The sequence below is a fragment of the Thunnus thynnus genome, chromosome 7, assembly GCF_963924715.1.
Source record: "Thunnus thynnus chromosome 7, fThuThy2.1, whole genome shotgun sequence".
In the NCBI taxonomy this organism is placed as follows: domain Eukaryota; kingdom Metazoa; phylum Chordata; class Actinopteri; order Scombriformes; family Scombridae; genus Thunnus; species Thunnus thynnus.
In genome coordinates, this window is record NC_089523.1 from 18,039,624 (window position 1) to 18,057,623 (window position 18,000).

At 39.2% G+C, this 18,000-nt stretch overlaps 1 protein-coding gene across 3 annotated transcripts in view; it reads left to right on the forward strand.

Moving 5' to 3' along the window:
• Positions 1 to 17,773, forward strand: part of mcamb (melanoma cell adhesion molecule b) — a 41,328-nt gene extending 23,555 nt beyond the window's left edge. Inside the window, exons 2-17 of one of the 3 annotated variants that reach the window (XM_067594693.1) lie at positions 6,988 to 7,112; positions 7,231 to 7,459; positions 8,317 to 8,387; positions 8,474 to 8,561; positions 8,673 to 8,852; positions 9,145 to 9,275; positions 9,428 to 9,563; positions 9,694 to 9,809; positions 10,910 to 11,051; positions 11,257 to 11,384; positions 12,164 to 12,308; positions 12,645 to 12,734; positions 13,810 to 13,851; positions 14,305 to 14,428; positions 15,395 to 15,506; positions 15,693 to 17,773. In XM_067594693.1, coding sequence (XP_067450794.1) covers positions 6,988 to 7,112; positions 7,231 to 7,459; positions 8,317 to 8,387; positions 8,474 to 8,561; positions 8,673 to 8,852; positions 9,145 to 9,275; positions 9,428 to 9,563; positions 9,694 to 9,809; positions 10,910 to 11,051; positions 11,257 to 11,384; positions 12,164 to 12,308; positions 12,645 to 12,734; positions 13,810 to 13,851; positions 14,305 to 14,428; positions 15,395 to 15,497 — 1,850 coding nt within the window. In that variant the 3' untranslated portion in view covers positions 15,498 to 15,506; positions 15,693 to 17,773. The remainder of the gene's footprint in view (positions 1 to 6,987; positions 7,113 to 7,230; positions 7,460 to 8,316; positions 8,388 to 8,473; positions 8,562 to 8,672; positions 8,853 to 9,144; positions 9,276 to 9,427; positions 9,564 to 9,693; positions 9,810 to 10,909; positions 11,052 to 11,256; positions 11,385 to 12,163; positions 12,309 to 12,644; positions 12,735 to 13,809; positions 13,852 to 14,304; positions 14,429 to 15,394; positions 15,507 to 15,692) is intronic. The other 2 variants (XM_067594694.1, XM_067594695.1) reach the window with 2 other exon arrangements.
• Positions 17,774 to 18,000: the final 227 nt, after the last annotated feature.

Here is an 18,000-nt window from a genome sequence, read left to right on the forward strand (position 1 = left end):
GTAATAATGTGTTTAGTGCTGTAGTCGAGCCTCAGGTTCAGGTCAGTAGTCACTTGCCCCTGGTAAGAGTTAGATACAGCTCAGAGATCTTGGCGTATGTGTGTGTGTACCAGATCCTGTTGCATGTCCAACTCCCAGACAGACAGGCTGAAAGATCTCAGGTTGTGCGTGTGTGTGTGTGTGTGTGTGTGTTCCCTTTGACCTCAGCGATCATCCTGTCAGTCACTTGTGGTTACTTTGATGTGAGTTTTTCTCTGATTTGAGGAAGTGCTTCCTTAAAGCTTTTGCCTCGCTAGCAGCAAAGAGTAAGAACGATAATGTCAGCTGACCTGTCTATCCTTTTAGAAGATATCTCAACAACTAATTCCCAGTTTAGAATGAAACTTTGTATAAATATTTACGATCCCAAAAGGATGATTCAACCTCTGACCTCCATCACAACACAAGAAAAATCTAAATCTGGTGCACAGGTTATCATGATATTTACTGAGTACATTCATGCTCCCCAGAGCATGAAACTTTATCATTTTACACACTCCATGAGCTTTCCTATTGCCCCACCCTCAGGGCAAAATGTTCACGTTTCCACTTGAGATGTATCTTAATCTAATGGGCAGACTGCCATGAAATTTGCTCTTAAGGGGATAAACTCCTTTAATGACCTTTACTGCACCAGCACCACCCAGTCAGTATCCTGTTGATTCTGGCCAGCATTTTTATATTTCATATTGGTGTAATGGACATTTAAACAACATCAGGCTTTGAGGGGTTGGTATGATTTAAATGAAGTTCCTGTGGGATCACCAAACAGTGTCTGAAACCCCCTGCCCGACACCTTTCTGACATCAGAAATGGTGAGCTTTCTGAAACTGACAACTACGCTTTATTTGGCTCTGTCTACAGCAGAGAGAGACAGAATGTGGTAGCAGATGGGTGGTCTTTTATGTAATTTTAATAATCTATCACATTTTTATTGTAGATTCATTTACAATTACAATTTGGCACAGGAGTGAAAGGGTAGAAAGCATCAACTCATCAACTCATACGGACCTTTAATGTCAAAGTGAAAGCATATCTCTTAAAAGGATACACCTAAAGCCCCGCTGCTGCAGCCAGTAGGTTTTAGAATTAATCATATGTGTAGTCAAGGGGTTTCAATTGGCTGTAGTATAAATGCACTTACATCTGGAATGTATCAAGAGAGAGAAAAGATAAACAAAAAAAACAAGGAGGTAAAAAGGGAAACACTATGAGAAGATGGGTGTTCAAATGTGACAACATTTCCAGAAGTCATTGTGGTATCATGTTCTACACCTGAGCCACCGTTCTGCCACCAGTCAGATCAGTGTCAAAGAGAGTGCAGAGCGTTTATCTGTTTTGAATACCAGTTAATGTGTTGAAGGTGGACGTCCCCTCCTCTCCTTCACTGATGACCATCTGTGGTCTGGGCCGGTTGCCAGAACAGACAGAGGGAGGGAGGGCAGGTCGACTGCAGCCCGTCAACCTTCATGGTTAGAAACTCAAAACAGATCCCAGCCTTTGAACAATGGCACGCCACATCCCATCTGTCTACTGTACCTGTCAGAGGGAGGCTTGATGTGTCTGTTTGAAATATATGTTGGGACTATGAATGTTTAAAAATATACAGTATTATCCTGATTTAAGATCTTGCAAGATGACCCCAGTCTTGTCTGCAGATCACATGATGGTAGTTTTCTCTGTTTATACTGTAGCAGGTTTTCTGTTTGTGTTCATACAGAAAAAGGTATAAGTGCAGAGATTTTATACAGTAGATGTGGATAAGCAGCCACAGAAGCCTGGCAGGAAGCTTTGTTATCATCACTCTCCTCAGACAGAAACTGATTGTTATGTCTACAATGAAATCAAAGCCTTTTGTCAGGATACACAATGTCTCTGATATGACTTCCCCTTGAGATAATCTTATCCTATCTGCTTCTGCTCTCTTTCATAAGGGCTGTGTTGGGGGGTTTATTTTGTCTTGTCAGTAAGTGTACCTAATTTTGTCATGCCTTTGAATGCAATCCACTCTTAGTGGGATGAGCTGTGTTTTAGGGGGAAACAGCTGAACTGAGATGTTTATTTCTGTTGAGGGATCACCTGCAGCCTCGGAGCTGCTCAGAGTCTGGCGCTCTTTAAAGCTCGATTATCAGCACTGACACACCAATGGAGATGTGCACATGTGTGTACAGTATGCGTGTGATCCAGACTCGACTAGCTTTATAAATCAAAGCTAAAAATCCCTTTTAACTGGTATGTTTTCCATATATATACAGGAATATTAAAAGAGCTTCTCTCAATAGAAGAGTTTTCTTTTTACTTTGATGTAGGAACCATTTTATTAACCGATATCACTGAATTCATTTTTTAACTGTTATCTTTGTTGTCTCTAATCATACAAGTTTTGATAATTCAACAACATTTTCATCTGTTTAACATTAGAAAATAAAAATCACCTATCATGAATCGAGTATACTCTAATGCTCGATAATAATAATAATGTAATCTGTATTCTGTATATGTTTCCGTATAACTTCATTGATGCTTCTTATATGCTCATACTGATGGAACCATTCAAACTTTTGCTTTCATGGCTGCATGTTGACATCAAATGGTAATATTGTAGATTTCGTGTTCATTAGAGCTGAAATGATTAATTGATTAATCAACTAGTGGGATAATTAATCAGTGGCTATTTTGATTATCAATGAATCATTTTAATGATTCCAGATGATTTATTATTTTTACTTTGCTGCTTTTCAGAATCATTTTTTGTGCATTGTTTGCCTTTATTTGATAGTGATGGTGAAGAGCGGACAGGAAACAAGAGAGAGAGATGGGCTTTAGAGAATTGTGTTTAATACTATGATTTTTCAAAGGTAAATCTCCTCTCCTCTCGTCTCGTCTCGTCTCGTCTCCTCTCGTCTCCTCTCCTCTCTTTTCAGGTTCAGCAGCATATATTTACTATAGTGGACAGAGCACATTCCCCTCTCTAGTGGAGATGACACACTCAGCATGTGAAATTGTTTTCTGAGGGTCAAACACACACTCTTCAGGGGAAAGAATATTGTTCTAGAGGCCCAGCTTTCACAGAGTGCTGCTGTCAGAGGGGGGATGCTTAGCTTTTTTGAGTCTTACTGATTTTGGACTATTATCCAATATGGATGGACTCCAATACTTGCTCTCTACTCTCATCATCAGAGAAGATCGATTTGAGGCCCTGGAGTGCTAGCCTCTCTGATTGATGCACTGTGGAGATGAATACTGGTCAAATTACTAATGAGACATGATTGAGATTCCTGTGAGTAAACCCGCTAAGCCTGAATGGGAAAACAGTTTGTGATAGTCTGAACTCCAAAGAATCTGAATCCCACATCTTACCATAGGTAAGTCCTCAGGTAGGGGGATGGGATGCTGTCAAGTGAGTCAGCGTTGTCCGTCCATCGCTAATAGCCAGGAAATGTCTATGTTGGAGAAACTAATTGAATTTCTTTAACAGGAAAACATCCGTCCAGCTCCATTAGCCAGCGATAAACAGCAACCCACAGCAGAGGGAGAAGCAGGTGGGGGAGAATAAGGAATAAGAAATACAAGGAGGGAGGTTTGATAGAAAAAGGGAAGATGAGAACAGGGTTGATGCAGGTCAATGAGCTAGTTTCAGAGAGAAGTGGTAAATATTTGTTATCCGTGCAGATGATGATTGAAGAAATGCCAGGAGGGAAGCGGAGATGTATCTAGGTAATAAACTCATCAGCAGGCAGCTGTGGTGTTACAGTAATTCACTTAATTCAACTGCGAGGCTACGCATCCGATCAGTTTTCCTGGATGAAGTGTCTTTTGATTCCAGTTAAAACAGTTCTTCCACTTTTTTTTTTTTTTTAAAAAACAATGAATCTTTTTAAGAATTAATTGCAATAGTTTATCTAAATAAAGATTGGTTAGTTTGCAGAGTTTTTTCCAGCAAAACCTTGCCCCACAGTTGGCCAGTACATCAACAATCATATCTGTTGGCCAGTAAGAAACTCCACTGGAGAAGTCTGGGTTTAAGGGTCTTGCTCAAAGGCACCTCAGCAGTGGTAATGAGGGCAATGCAAGTTCTGGCCAGATATGTTTTTCCAATCTGCGAGTTGAACCAGCTTCTCTAATTTTTAGGCCTTACAAAAAAAAATTTTGTAACTCAAGGTTGACTTACTGGCTGTTTCCAGTCTTCCTCCGCAGATGAGACAATGACAGAAGTATGGAACTTGTTATCATGTGAGCAAAGGTTCAAACCTGGATCACGTGATGACAACTGAGCATACTCAATTCACTGTAGAGCTAAGACAGTGAGATGCCATTAAAAGCTCCAGAAAAAGCTAGCAAGTTTCCTTTAGGTGAGATTTATTTGGTCAAACCACTATCTCCAAAATCAAGAATGAACTTTGAAGCTTGTGGTTTCTGGTGTTTCTTTATAAAATACGAGACGAAATGTTTTCTGAGTTCACTTAATGGAAAATTCCAAAAAAGGAACTAAAACTAAAAAAGGTCAATGCAGGACACAGACGAACCACGTTTACATTCTCTTGAGCAACACTAGACATGAACTCAGATTAATTTCTGACAACACTTATTATTACCATGAGCGAAGCTTCATCCACCAACACAATGAACAGACGATCAGGAAAGGCTAAATCAAACCTGGCAGCCCCATTACCTCCAGGCTACAGCTGTGGTTGGCATCTCATACATCTACTGAAACCCTGTGATGTAAAGTGTAATTGGGGGTCTGTCCTATAGACTAGTGGGATGCGTCACGTCGGGAGACCTTGGAAGGGGAAAACCATTCGTTCCCCAGAGATGGATCATGAAGAAACAGTGGGGCTACTATACTGCCTGTAAATTGAGCCTTTCTTCCTGTGAGAGGGTGAAATAGTGGAATGCAGCACATTAATGTGGACATGGGTGGGCTTCTCATTCCTGTCATAGCATCTCTCGCTTCCCTCTGACCCACCATGACTTTCTACTCTTCTTTTTTTCCTTCCATGCCTCCTTTGAGTTTGTGTCAACAGGGTGTAGAGGCAGGAGTGATTGCTTCTTCCACATAATTTTGTACAAAATACAGTTCTTGTATCTACAGTATATCAGTTTTGCTCGAGTAATAATAAATTACATGCATGCCTTGAGTTCTCTTTGAGAACAAGTCAGAACACAAAAGGAAGAAATATATATTTTATATCCTTCTGCATCATATTAAAGTATGAATTCTGTGGTTTTTTTGTCTAAATAGATAAAGATCTTCTTTGCTTTAAGCCAATCAAATAGTTTAAATTGTTTAAAAGTGCATTTGTATAAAGTACTAATATCACTTTTCTGTGACGGAACAAGAACTACAGACTTGTGTAGGGCTGCAACTAATGATCATTTTCATTACCAATTAATCTACCGATTATTGTCTCAATTAATTGTTTAGACCATGAAATCTCAGGAAATATAGAAAAATGCCCTTTATAATTTAGTCCAAGGTGACCAACAGTCCAAAATCCAACAATATCTGTATAGATGTCACCCATTGGTTTGTTGATTCCCATTCTGAAGCATTGAGTTTGCATTTTGACCGTCACCATCTTGGATTTTTGGAGCCAGAAGTGACCATATTTGGATGAGAGGGTGGAGCTGACAATTATGCTAGCTGCTAGCTCCTAGCTGCTAGCTTGGTTAGCATGCTGCATTTACAGTATAGGGTTAACTGTGATAATGCATGATTAATGCATTATCAATTTTCGCTGTTGAAAAACAGGCTTAAAACCATTAAAACAAAATGTACTTACTGGAAAAACTGAATATCCAACTCTTCAGAGGGTCTTTTAGTACAACCAAACGCTGAGCAAGACTTTTTTAGGTGACTAAAATGTTACAATTAACTTTCATGAGCTGAAATACCCTGAAATTGCAACGGCTACGGCTATGGCTATACTTTGTGAATCTAGGGTTACACCATGGTTAAGTTACCTAACCAACATCGCCGTGACAGTGACTTGCCTGTGACGGCACTCACCTGTCACTCAAAGAGGCCATGCCCTTAATTATGCATAACTTTAAGCATTAATAAAATTTAAACGGGTGAGAAAAATCACCCTCAATGCAGTTGTCATGAAAGGGAAAATAAGCTATAGAGACCAAACTGTTTTTTGCACCAGGCTGTAAACATGTTTATTTCTGCTGTAAAGTTGAGCATTTTAACATGGGGGTCTATGGGGATTGACTCGCTTTTAGAGCCGGCCTCAAGTGGCCATTCAAGGAACTGCAGTTTTTGGTACCTCAGCATTGGCTTCATTTTTCAGCCCCAGAGGTTGCTGCTTGTGTTTACAGTACTATCCTATATGACAGAGAAAAAGAGCAAATCATCACAATGAAGGAGCTGAAAGCAAAGAATGTTTGCTCGAAAAGTGACTGAAACAATTTAACGGTTATCAATTTTCTCCCGATTGACTAATCACTGCAGCTCTAGACTTGTACATGGACACATCTTGTGTTGCACCTCAGCTTGCTGAACAAGTTCCCAAACAAATAGCTAATTATTCAGTTGTATCACATTAAACAGCTTTCAAACTCTAAACATTGTTCAGTATACATGTTAAATAATGTGGGTCCTTATTCTTCAGTGCCACTGCTAACAAAACACTGTCTGTCCTCACTGCTTGGAAGCTAGTGAGTAGGAGCATTTGTGACGTAATAATAATATAATAATATATTAAAACTCACTTTGACATTAATTTTGACAGCAAAAATGACTAATTGTGATTTCGTTTTGACTCATAAAAAATGTGAGACTTACTCAGATTCACGGTAAGAAAGAGGGAAAATTCGGTTTCTCCAGTTCTCTCTTGGATTGTTTTTGCAGAGATTCAGACAGATTGTTTTGGTGCAAATATGAGGCAAAATTTAATGCACTAAAATATGTTGAATATACTCTGCCATTGTCTCTTTCAGCATGGGCTCTTGTGGAGGTGAACATGGAGGACAGAGTGGAGGTTTTCAGGGGAGAAACAGCTCAGATCACCTGCATGTTCACATCGGATGACGGCATCGGCGGAGTTTTCATACAGTGGTTCTATGTGAGTTTACCATCCCTGACACACATGCATGCTCACACACACACACACATATATACACACATAGGTATGATATTTCTATGCATGTGACATTTGATATGTTTTGAACTCCAACCTTAAGGTGACAGGTGGTGAGAGGCAGAGGATCTACTATCAGGACAGCACCATGAAGGTCGTAGACCGAGGCACACGATTCACAGATCGGATCAGTGTGAATGGGACCGGAGCCACAGGAGGGGTGGTTTTGACTATCATGGATGTGCAGCTGAAAGATGAACTGGAATTCATCTGTCTCGTCAGAGGTCTAACAGATGGGGTTGCGGAGGGACGGACAAAGCTGAAGGTGTTTGGTAAGATTCAGCCTGACATCGTGTGTGTTTTTTCTACTGGGGAGAAACTGGCACTTTACAATGCTCACATGCTGAGGTACCAAATTTATAATAAACAATAAATGACATGTTTTTGGCATGTTCCAACTTCCTTATACTTTCTCATGGAAAATTCACTCAAGCTTGAGAAATGTAACTTTCATTACATTCTGAATTTAACTTTTTTTATACCTTACAAGTAGTTCTGCAAGAGTGGAACATCCAAACCTTCAGCTTCAACTCTTAACCTTCTTTTTTTTTTAAAAAAAAACCCTCTTCAAATTCTTCTTACTCCCACAACTGCCACACTTTATATTACTAATGCATCAAAATGTTGCAGACTGGTTAAGACCACATAACTGCAACCTCCGTGGTGCGGACCTTTGATGCATGTCATGCCCCTCTCTCTACCTATGTTACCTGTCTCTGTCTGCACTTTCAGCTATCAGAAACAAAATGTTGACATACTTGTCCTCTCTCACACCCTGTCACATTTTTAAAGAGTAACTGAATAACACCAGGTGGAAAAGATACTCTTTAAGCAATATGATTCATCGTTTTTGAAATTTGGCCTCTAAAGCAACAACAGCACCATTTAACTTTCATTTCAACAGCTTTTACCCCATTACATGTCAACTAGCACTTCACACACACTTAACGGGAATTTTAAATCGCTTTATCACTTACATATCGATTGAGATTTCACCTATTTGCGTCTCTTTCTCTTCATTTCAACCGTTTTCATCCTGCACTCAACTGCAAATTTTAAGCACACATCAATTTCTTGAGAAAATTTTGCCTTTTTCTAGTTCTTGATTAATTTCTTAATTCCTGTGCAGTAATACCCGACCATCCCATCATTGAGGGTGTTCAAGAAGGGATCTTAATCGACCAAGGCAGCCCATCCAAGGTAAACAAGGTTTGAATCATGAACTGAAATCACTGTCAAGCAAAACCTACAACTTACTTATTTGAATTTTCTCTCCTCTCTTACAGATTGCGACCTGCAAGGTCAAAAATGGCTACCCCAAGCCAAACATCACTTGGTACAGAAACAACATGCCACTACAAAGTAATTATGAAGGTGAGACAGACTGACATCAACATCTGCAATGCACTTCTACACCATTTTAGTTTGAGTGTAATGTGGTTTAATGTATTTTTCACCATTTCTTTTACTTTTTATGTCTCTCAGAGGTAATGGTGGTGCTAAGAAGCACTGTTGAATCCAGCGGTTTGTTCTCAGTGGAGAGTGACCTGAGCATCACAGTGAAGAAGGAGGACAAAGATGCTAAGTTCTACTGCGAGGCCACCTACTTTGTTCCTGCAGAAACCAGGATGACTGAGTCTAACTTTACTACTATCACTGTATACTGTGAGTTTCACACATTAAAATAACAGATACAGTATTAAGTGGGCATTTCTTACAGAAATAATGAAATCAGCATATTTCTTCGATTTCTGTGAAAAACGTTAATCCCATCACTACTACAGACTAATAATGATGTGTCCAAGGGACTGATATGACACTTCCTACTTATTGGTTTGCACAAAATAAAACAAAAATACCCTGATGCCCTGATAGACATTTTTCATATAAACATAAACCTTCTACAACTTAAAGTTCAGCTTTGTGGTCTAATCTTGAGTTCCTCTCTCTGTTTCAGACCCCTCCACTGAAGTCAATATGTGGGTGGAGTCACCAAAGGGCAAAATCAAGGAGGGGGACTCAATCGAGCTTCACTGCTATGGCAACGGGAATAAGCCATCCTCAGCCTTTTCTATCAGGCACAAAGAAGTAAGAAAATCAACCCTTTTGGACTCATCATTCAAGCAACAAATGATGTTCAAACTTTTTCTGAGCACTTTAAGGATTTCTTGTTCATGTTGGCTTAAAAGTTGACAAAATGTGTGTATATATGTTGATCTGATTACTTTGGTTTTTTGTAGGTTGAGATGCAAATGGACTCCAATATGTTGGTGCTGAATAATGTGACTCGTCTAGACAGTGGAGAGTACACGTGTGTCTGTCTGGACACAGACACCTTTGACGAGATCTCCAAGGCTATGACTTTGTCTGTTAACTGTAAGGAATCTGCATGATAAGTGATCCTGACAAAAAAAAAGACATTTTATCAGCAGTATGACTGCACATGTCCGGCTTGAATTTTCCCCTCATGTCTCTCTCTCTCTCTCTCTCCCTGCTGTGTGTGTAGATCTCGATGCTGCTGTGGTGCTTCCTAAAGATTCTGCTGAGCTGGCCCAAGGAGCGGAACTGACGGTCACCTGCAATGCCCTCTCTTCTCTCGAGACACAAACAACCTGGTTTAAGGTCACACACATACACACACAAATACAGTACAATTACACAAACAGCAACATTTTTTTTCTCTAAAGTGTTACACCCAAATGAATCAACATGCATTTAGAAAACACTATATTGTTTTGTGTGCCATCAGGTACTGTGTGAAACAGATTTATCCTGGGATCAGACTACACAATATTTTCATCTTTTGAGATGCTTGATGTGTCAGATGTGTCAGAAACATAAATTTGTGCCATAGCTTTGCAGAGACGTGTTAGACTACACTTTTGATCACAGCTTGCTGTCCCTTGACAGCACTAACAGTGAATGCTCACATATGTAAACACAGATTTATGAATGAAAGTGAATCTTGATGGTAAAGGTGGCCTTTGTCAGTAGAAATGAAATATATTTTGTTGATTTTGTACTCATGCTCCTGACCAAAGGAGGATAGTTAGATGGTTACAGATTCAATTACAAAAAACAAAGCATACTTCCTCTTTTTTTTTGCCAGTTGTTTACAGCCATGCAAAGAACAGTCATATGGGTCAACATAATGAAAGATATCACAGACGTTGTCAAACGTGGTAAGAGAAGGCAAAAAAAATTCAGACATGGTTTTTTTGCCTGGATGTTGTGAGGTGCCCCAGATGCTAAAACGAGCGTTGTTTCTGACGGCCAACAACGCTGGGTCGTTATCAGGCTGATATTGTTTCTTCTGATCTCAGTGTCAAGAGTTTTAATTTAAAACCCGCTCATTCATTTAAAGGTGAATCATTTTTAAAGGATGTAAAACAAAGAGGACGGCAGTGAAAAGGAGCAGATTAGAAAGTCTGTAAAAATCATCTTGATTGGATCTTTTTTTTTTTTTTTGGTTGTGGCTTTCCAAAAAGTTTTGAACATGCAATTGGATATTATTGCCTCATTATTGTCTATAATCATAATTAGTCAAAGCTCAATTTTTCACGCAGTTAAATTACATCAAATTTTGTGTTGTAATAGTTTGTACTTTTTTAACTAATTTCAGAAATTTCAGCACAATGTTGTGTATAACTAGCACGCTTCATATCTACATGTGCATGTCCATATGTGTGTTAATTTTGCTTTCTGTGCCCTCGTGTGTGTAGGATGGACAGCAGGTTTCAAAAGGACACACCTTGACCCTGAAGGATGCAACGTTCAATGCTGCAGGGACGTATATGTGTGTGGTGACTGTCCCTGAGATCGATGGAATGGAAACCAGCGGGACGCTTCATGTTTATGTCCAGAGTAAGTCTGATCACAGACACTGTATATTGAATAATAAATTTCTTTTCTATAATCACTTATTTTAAAAAAAATCCCAATATAATCCCAATATAAATGTTAATTCTCAGTGTGAGTTTATATGGGTGTTACGTTTACTTTCTGGGAGTTTAGTGGTTATAGTTATAATTATGGCAGAAGTTTTCAAGGTCATTATTTCTCTCTGCAGGTCCACCAGAGATCATAAGGCCGGACAACACGGAGATAGAGGAGAGTTTGGAGAATACAGTCGACCTGAGCTGCCATGTCAGAGGCTTCCCTACTCCAAGTGTTACCTGGACCACCTCTGATGGAAAGGTACAGCAGAGAGAAGCCTCCTGCAACAGAAATGCAGTTTTTTTTTCAGATGTGTACTCACTAGATTAGAGTTTAACCTCTTCAGTCCTACAGATTAAAGGTTTCAAAGTCACAGAGGTTTGATGCATCTTACAGAGTATATGATCCCCACTGTTCAACAACTGCATACAAATGTTGAAAATATATATGAATATATCTTGAAAATCAGGTGAATTTTCTTTCTGTGTTTCTGCATTTAAAAGAAATTCTTGATTGGTGCTATTAGCTGCCACTCAATGGTCGTTTTTGATGCATTTCTTGCAAATGATACATGTAGGGCTACAACGATTTGCCAATGAATCGATTAATTGGCAACTATTTTGATAATCGAATAATCATTTTAGTTATTTTCAAAGCAAATATGTCAAACATTTGCTGGTTGCAGCTTCTCAAATGTGACGATATGAAGCTTTTTTGTGTCATACAGGATAGTAAACAGAATATCTTTGGGTTTTGGACTTTTGGATTTGAAGAAGTCACCTTGGGCTTTAAGATATCACAACTGGCATTTTCAATATTTTCGGACATTTTTATAGACAAAATGAGTCATTGATTAATGAAGAAAATAATAAGCAGTTAAATGATAATGAAAACCTGCCCTAGAATGATGAATCTTTCACAGTCTATCACAGTATTTGTCAGAGTTGCACTCTTCAAATCAGACGTGTGCATAAGAAAAGGGAAATCTCCTTTGCTCATGGTTCTACTTTTCTCTTTGTCTCTCTGCGTCTATATGCCAGGTCCTCAAGACGGTGTCCCAACAAGACACCAAAGAGGGCGTCCTCATCAGTATGGTCAATTTCAAGGTGACCTCTGACATCACCGCCTTCTGCAATGCCTCCAATGAGTACGGCACTGACTCGGTGGCCTTCAACATCAAAGCCAGTGGGTTCCTGCTTGTGTTTCCTGTGTCTGCTCTTTGTGTCTATATGCGTGTTAATCTCTGTCTGTTGTCCCCCTTTTGTTCCCCCCTTTCCTGTCTGTGTCACCTCTTTGGTTATTTTTACTTCGTCTGAAGGCCTCGAGCTCTGCCATGTTGCTGTAAAGTTGTCGCCTGTGATTCTCCACATTTCAATCAGTGTTGTTGTTGTTGTTGTTTCGGAGATGGGACGCTGTGAAGCTGTGTGGCTGTTATATGTGCACCCCCATCCCCATCTCCCCTCCCCCCCCCAGTGTGTTAACAGGGAGTGTCCTCCCTTCTGTGCCTCTACCTGTTTTCAGCTACACACACCACCACACCAGCCACCACCACCACCACCACTACCACCACCACTACTAGTAGCACTACCACTACCATTTCCTCTACCACAGGTAAGACCACAGTTGCTCTGCACTGCCTCGCACCATTCGGATCAAATCAGCCACAAAAAGTTTATAAAATTACACTATCAGACGAAATCTCTGAACGGTTCTATCTAGTGAAGTAGTGATAGTTATCTGCATGCTCAGTATTAGTTGGTTTACTGTGCTGATTTTCTGTGAGTCAGACAGAAAGAATGAGAGCGAGAACCTAAACAATTACCACAGTGGCATGACTGAAAAGTCATTACAGCACTGTTTTGGTTAGTGATTACCCTGAATAAAAACTCTGTGGTATTTATAGTTTTATTATGAGGTCTGTTATTGTTGTGAGGTGTCTTATTGCCTAATTTGTTGGCACAGCTCTTATTTTCCACTTGTGAAATTATTATGTAATTCATTGTCATCTGCTCATATGTGGTTTTTGAATATGAGTTTGGTAAATCGTGTGAACTAGAAAACTCTTAATCCTAGAAAATAAATCAGATGAGAATAAAAACTATTGACATGGTTTATCCCCAGTGGTAAAAGCAAAAAGTAGTGTTCCTGTTAGCATTATGGCATGCAGATATATATACAGCACTTATACACAAGCACACACACACACACACACACACACACACACACACACACGCATCAGTGTGTGACTTTAGAAAGCAGCTGATGCTTTAAATGCACTCAGAGCGAGTCTCCTGACTCCCATTACGGGTGCTGCCTTGTGTTTTCTCTCTCTCTCCTTCTCCCCACTCTCTTGTACGTCATGCCAGGAAATTTCCAGCCCCTCAGAGGAAAACTGTTCTGGGTTGTTGTTTCTCGCAAAGTGCCGCTTAAATGAGATTAAACAGGGCTGCTTGGCCCTGCTGCTCTGGGAAATGACCGTTGTGCTACTGTGGTCGGCCTATCAGACTAGATGTTTAGCTTTAAATCTCTGATAAGTTCCTCTGAAATTAAACATTTATTGTATTCAGTTTTTGGCCTCTGCTGACGGTCTAAACTGCCTCTGTGTGTGTGTATGTGCGTGTTAGGCCTGCTGATATGAGTCATTTAATACATCCACTGATAATTGTGCTCATGTGGTTTTTCTCAGTCAAAGGAGAAACAGCTAATCCACCAAAGAAAATCAAGAAAGGTTTGTATGATTTGCTGCTGAAGGCTCTCCCTCACCTCTCTACCTCAAAGGCTCCTCCACAGCACCTCCCTCTCTCGCCTCCCAGCATTCATCAGACCCTCCTTCTCTCCTGATGAACAACAAAACATCAAATGATCATTGACTTGTTCATCATCTTCACCTCCTCCTGTGCATGTTGTCATGCTGTCGTATAAGCACACCTCTCCTCCTACACTCCTGAATGACTTTGCACCTTCCTCTCTTTAGGTTGCCAGATTTAGGTCACCTGTATTAAATTAGTGCTGCACTCTGTTTAGACGCACCGTAAAATGCTATCTACCTACACACTGTGGAATGCTGCACAGCCTGCCTGATACGATCCTGTATCCGACATCCTGCCTTATACAGCTCATTCATAATCTAGTTACACTCTTAGTAACCTATGTGGCTGTTTTTGTGTTTCTTCTCCACCAGAGAGCAGTGGTGTTATCATTGCAGTCATCATTATCTGCATCCTGCTGCTGGCCGTCTTGGGGAGCGTGCTCTACTTCCTCTACAAAAAGGGCAAGATCTGTGGCCGATCCGGCAAGCAAGACCTGTAAGTGCAACGAGAGCTGTTTGATGCTGTTCATGTTGAAACGCAAAGATGTGATGTGTCTTAACCCTTTAACACCCAGACAAATATTTGGTGGTCTCAGCAAATGAAACTGCACTGTTTTCTAACTAAATATACTCAGATTAATAGCTGTCAAGGCCTTGGTGACTTTGGTTACCTCACTTAATCAAAGTGGGTATAATATAAATTGACTAATTAATTGGCTGGTTCTCTAAAGCATTGAATTATCTACAAAGCCATTCAAACAACAAAATTGTTCCCAGGATTCATATTTATTAACAGTTTCCAAAGTCTGCACTAAATTAAGTAAAAGAGCTTTTATGCATGCTGCACCTTCTGCAACTTGATCTAAAATTGCAAAATTTGGTTGCCCTTCATGAATTTAATTCACAGCTGCATAATCTGGCTGTTGATTGTTTTAGGGGAAATGTAGAGCCTTTTCCTTGTTAAATAAAGGTTAAAAAAAGTCATCATATTGAAAGTGAATTTGTTGATTTCAGGATTTTTTCAAAATAAAAAAAAATTGAAAAATCAGAATATCAGATCTATATATGACTTATTTCAGTTAATAAAGTTACTACAATTCAAACATTTTTTTGGCAACTAAAAGTTATTTTAGTTTATATTAAAGTATTCAAGTTAGATCAGGACCATAACTGGCCTTAAATCAGCTGTAAAATGAACATAAACACAGCGACAAAAAAGCTAAATTTTACCTTGTCACAGTCAAAACATCCATTGCAGTGGACATAATAATATACTGTAAATGATAATATAATAATAACATTAGTGGACAACTAAACTTTGATTTAGCCTAATTTCTACATGGGAGAGGAGTAAGAAAAACTTTGAGGAAAAGTTTGATCGGGAAAAAATTCAGGTCTAAAGTGGTTAAAATATGAGAAACTACAAGAAAAAGATCGCTCATCCTTTTGTTTGGTTTTGCAGCACCAAAGAGAAATCCAACAAAGATAACATTGTGGTAGAAATGAAGAGCGACAACACGGAGGAAGCTGTGCTCCTCGGGGTCAATGGAGAAAAACAACCTTAGAACGACCAGGTAGATATCTACTCTGTAACTGCAGGTTGAACTGCCTGTGACCTAAGACAATGCTGTTTTTCTGTTGATCTGATTACACCATTAACGTATTTACCCCCCCCCCCCCCCACCCCCTCTCTCTCTCTCTCTCTCTCACTCTTTGCCTCTGCTCGTGTTTTAATGTGTGTGTGTGTTTGCCCTCTGGAGTAAAGGGCGGTGAGTACCTGGACCTGCAGAAGTGAGGAGGTGACTGCAGACAGACTGACAGCTGCTCCTGTTCTTCCCTCTCAGACCCGCTGATGCCTTCAACCTTCCACCAGGGCTCCTTATTTTAGAGATATGTCATGAAAAAGCTCAGTTGTCTGTCAGTCAGTCAATATCACGATGGACGACTGAGACTCAAATTGTTCCAAGCTGCAGCCTCTGCTTGCTGTGCTTTACATCCCGGCAATGTTGAAAAGTGATATGAGCTCTCCATGACATAACTCTACTAATTAATCTTCCACCTTCAAAGAACTGTCCTTAGATTGTACTTCTCAGTATCATGAGCCTTGTGTACTGCTGATCATCTGTAGAACCATATTTAGAGCACAACGTTGAGCAGGGACTGTTTTTATACCTGACTAAGCATCACCTCAAGCAATCACTGTAGAGCAGCCTGAAACAGCTTTTTATCAACTGTACATATTATAATCTATGTATATATTTCTTTATTTAAAATAACATGATAGAAAAAAAAATCAACCAAAAATAAATGACCAGATAGTGTTTTATTTTGTCCTGGTGCTCTTTATAAAGAGCAAGGAGAGCGTAGGTAGTTTAAGCCATCTTGTTTTTTTGTTTTTTTAAAAAATATTTTTGTCCATGTTTCCTGTTTTGCTGAAGTCTGTACACTGAAATTTTTCGGGGATACACCGATACTTCCCTCTGCAGCCAGTTCCAGCCTTGTCCTGCACCGACCTTTTGCCTTTTAGCTCAAACTTGTGGGTCATTTAATCACACAGCATTCACATTTTTTTTTTTTTCTCTCTCTCTCTCTCTACAGCTAACACTATCATCTTTACACTCCCCAGTTTGTGTATATTAAAGAAGATATTTTTGCAAGACGGGTGAATAATCTGTTCAGGATTTGACATAGAAGGGTTACCTTTTAGTTCTCATATGTTTATTTTTTTTTTCCGTCTCAGTTTAGTTTTGATATTTTTTTGTGTGTGTTTGAGTTCAAGCATTGCCAACAGTAAAAAATTATACAGATGCCTTAGAAATTATATTCAAAGCTATACAGAAATATCAGCAAACTCCACATTTTGTACTGTTGATTATGAACAATAGTTATATTTAATGTTCAGTGCACTGATTTCTTTGTGGTTGTTCTTCATGCAGTTGTGTTGTTGCGTTTCTAATGTGAAACTGTTTTTTTCTGTTGTTGGTTTAATGTAATTGTTTGTGGATGAACTGTTGTTCTGCAGCCAGTTTTATTTCTTTTTTTTTTTTTTTTTTTTAAGGAGGATGAGGGTAGAACAGATTATTGGTCCATGGTAGATATGGTTCACGGCATGAAGTCGCCCTCCTTATAAGGCAAAGACACATTTCTGTTTAATGCATTAATTCATGTGTTGAGTTGATATTTATTTGAAATAATCTGTTGGATCCTAGAGAGACTCAGAGTCGCCCTCAGACATGATGCCTTATATTGACGCCCACTCCTCACATTACATATAAATGATTGTCATGTCGATTTGTGACATGTAGACATGACTAAGGAGGGGAATGACTGTGACTCCACATATGCAAATGAAGTTTGAAGACAATCAACAATCAAGCTGCTCTGTGCAGCTGTTTCACTTACCCAACAAACCTTCTGTTAGTCTGTTTTTTTTCTGTTTTTGAGAACTACATCCGTTAAATGCTTTTGGATTTTTGAAATCTATAAAAATGCCTTTTAATGCCTTGGAGTTGTAAAATGTTAAATCACTGATGACATTCGAACCAATTCATTGTACCAACAAATTCATTGTTTGTAGTTTTTGAAAATTATACCAAATAAACATTGACTGTTAAATGAAAAAATTTACATTGTTTCTATTATGAAATGTATGTACAGTGAGCCTCAAATGAGTGATCTCTACTGACAAAACTTTGTGCAAAAGCTCAGGCAGTGAAAAACACTTTGCTTGTCCAGATTCAGCATTTTGCTTTAAATTTTCTCATTAACAGAACAAATACGTGATCTTATCTGTGCCCTTATCAGTGTCTTGCTCCTCCATAAAATACATGCTATATCCATGCGTTTGTTCACTGTTTCTTGTACAGAGCTTATTAGGTTTCATAAGAGTTTTAAAATGGCTCAGATATGATGATTTGATTTGTTTGACGGGCTGTTCAATCTGATTTTGGTTTTTAATGCAGTAACCAAATGCATTACTGGACCTTCAGGACTATCAGCTACAAGAAATAGATCGAAAATGGCCCTGAAGTATTGAACTTGTCTGCAGTTCTGACCACTTGGTTTGGT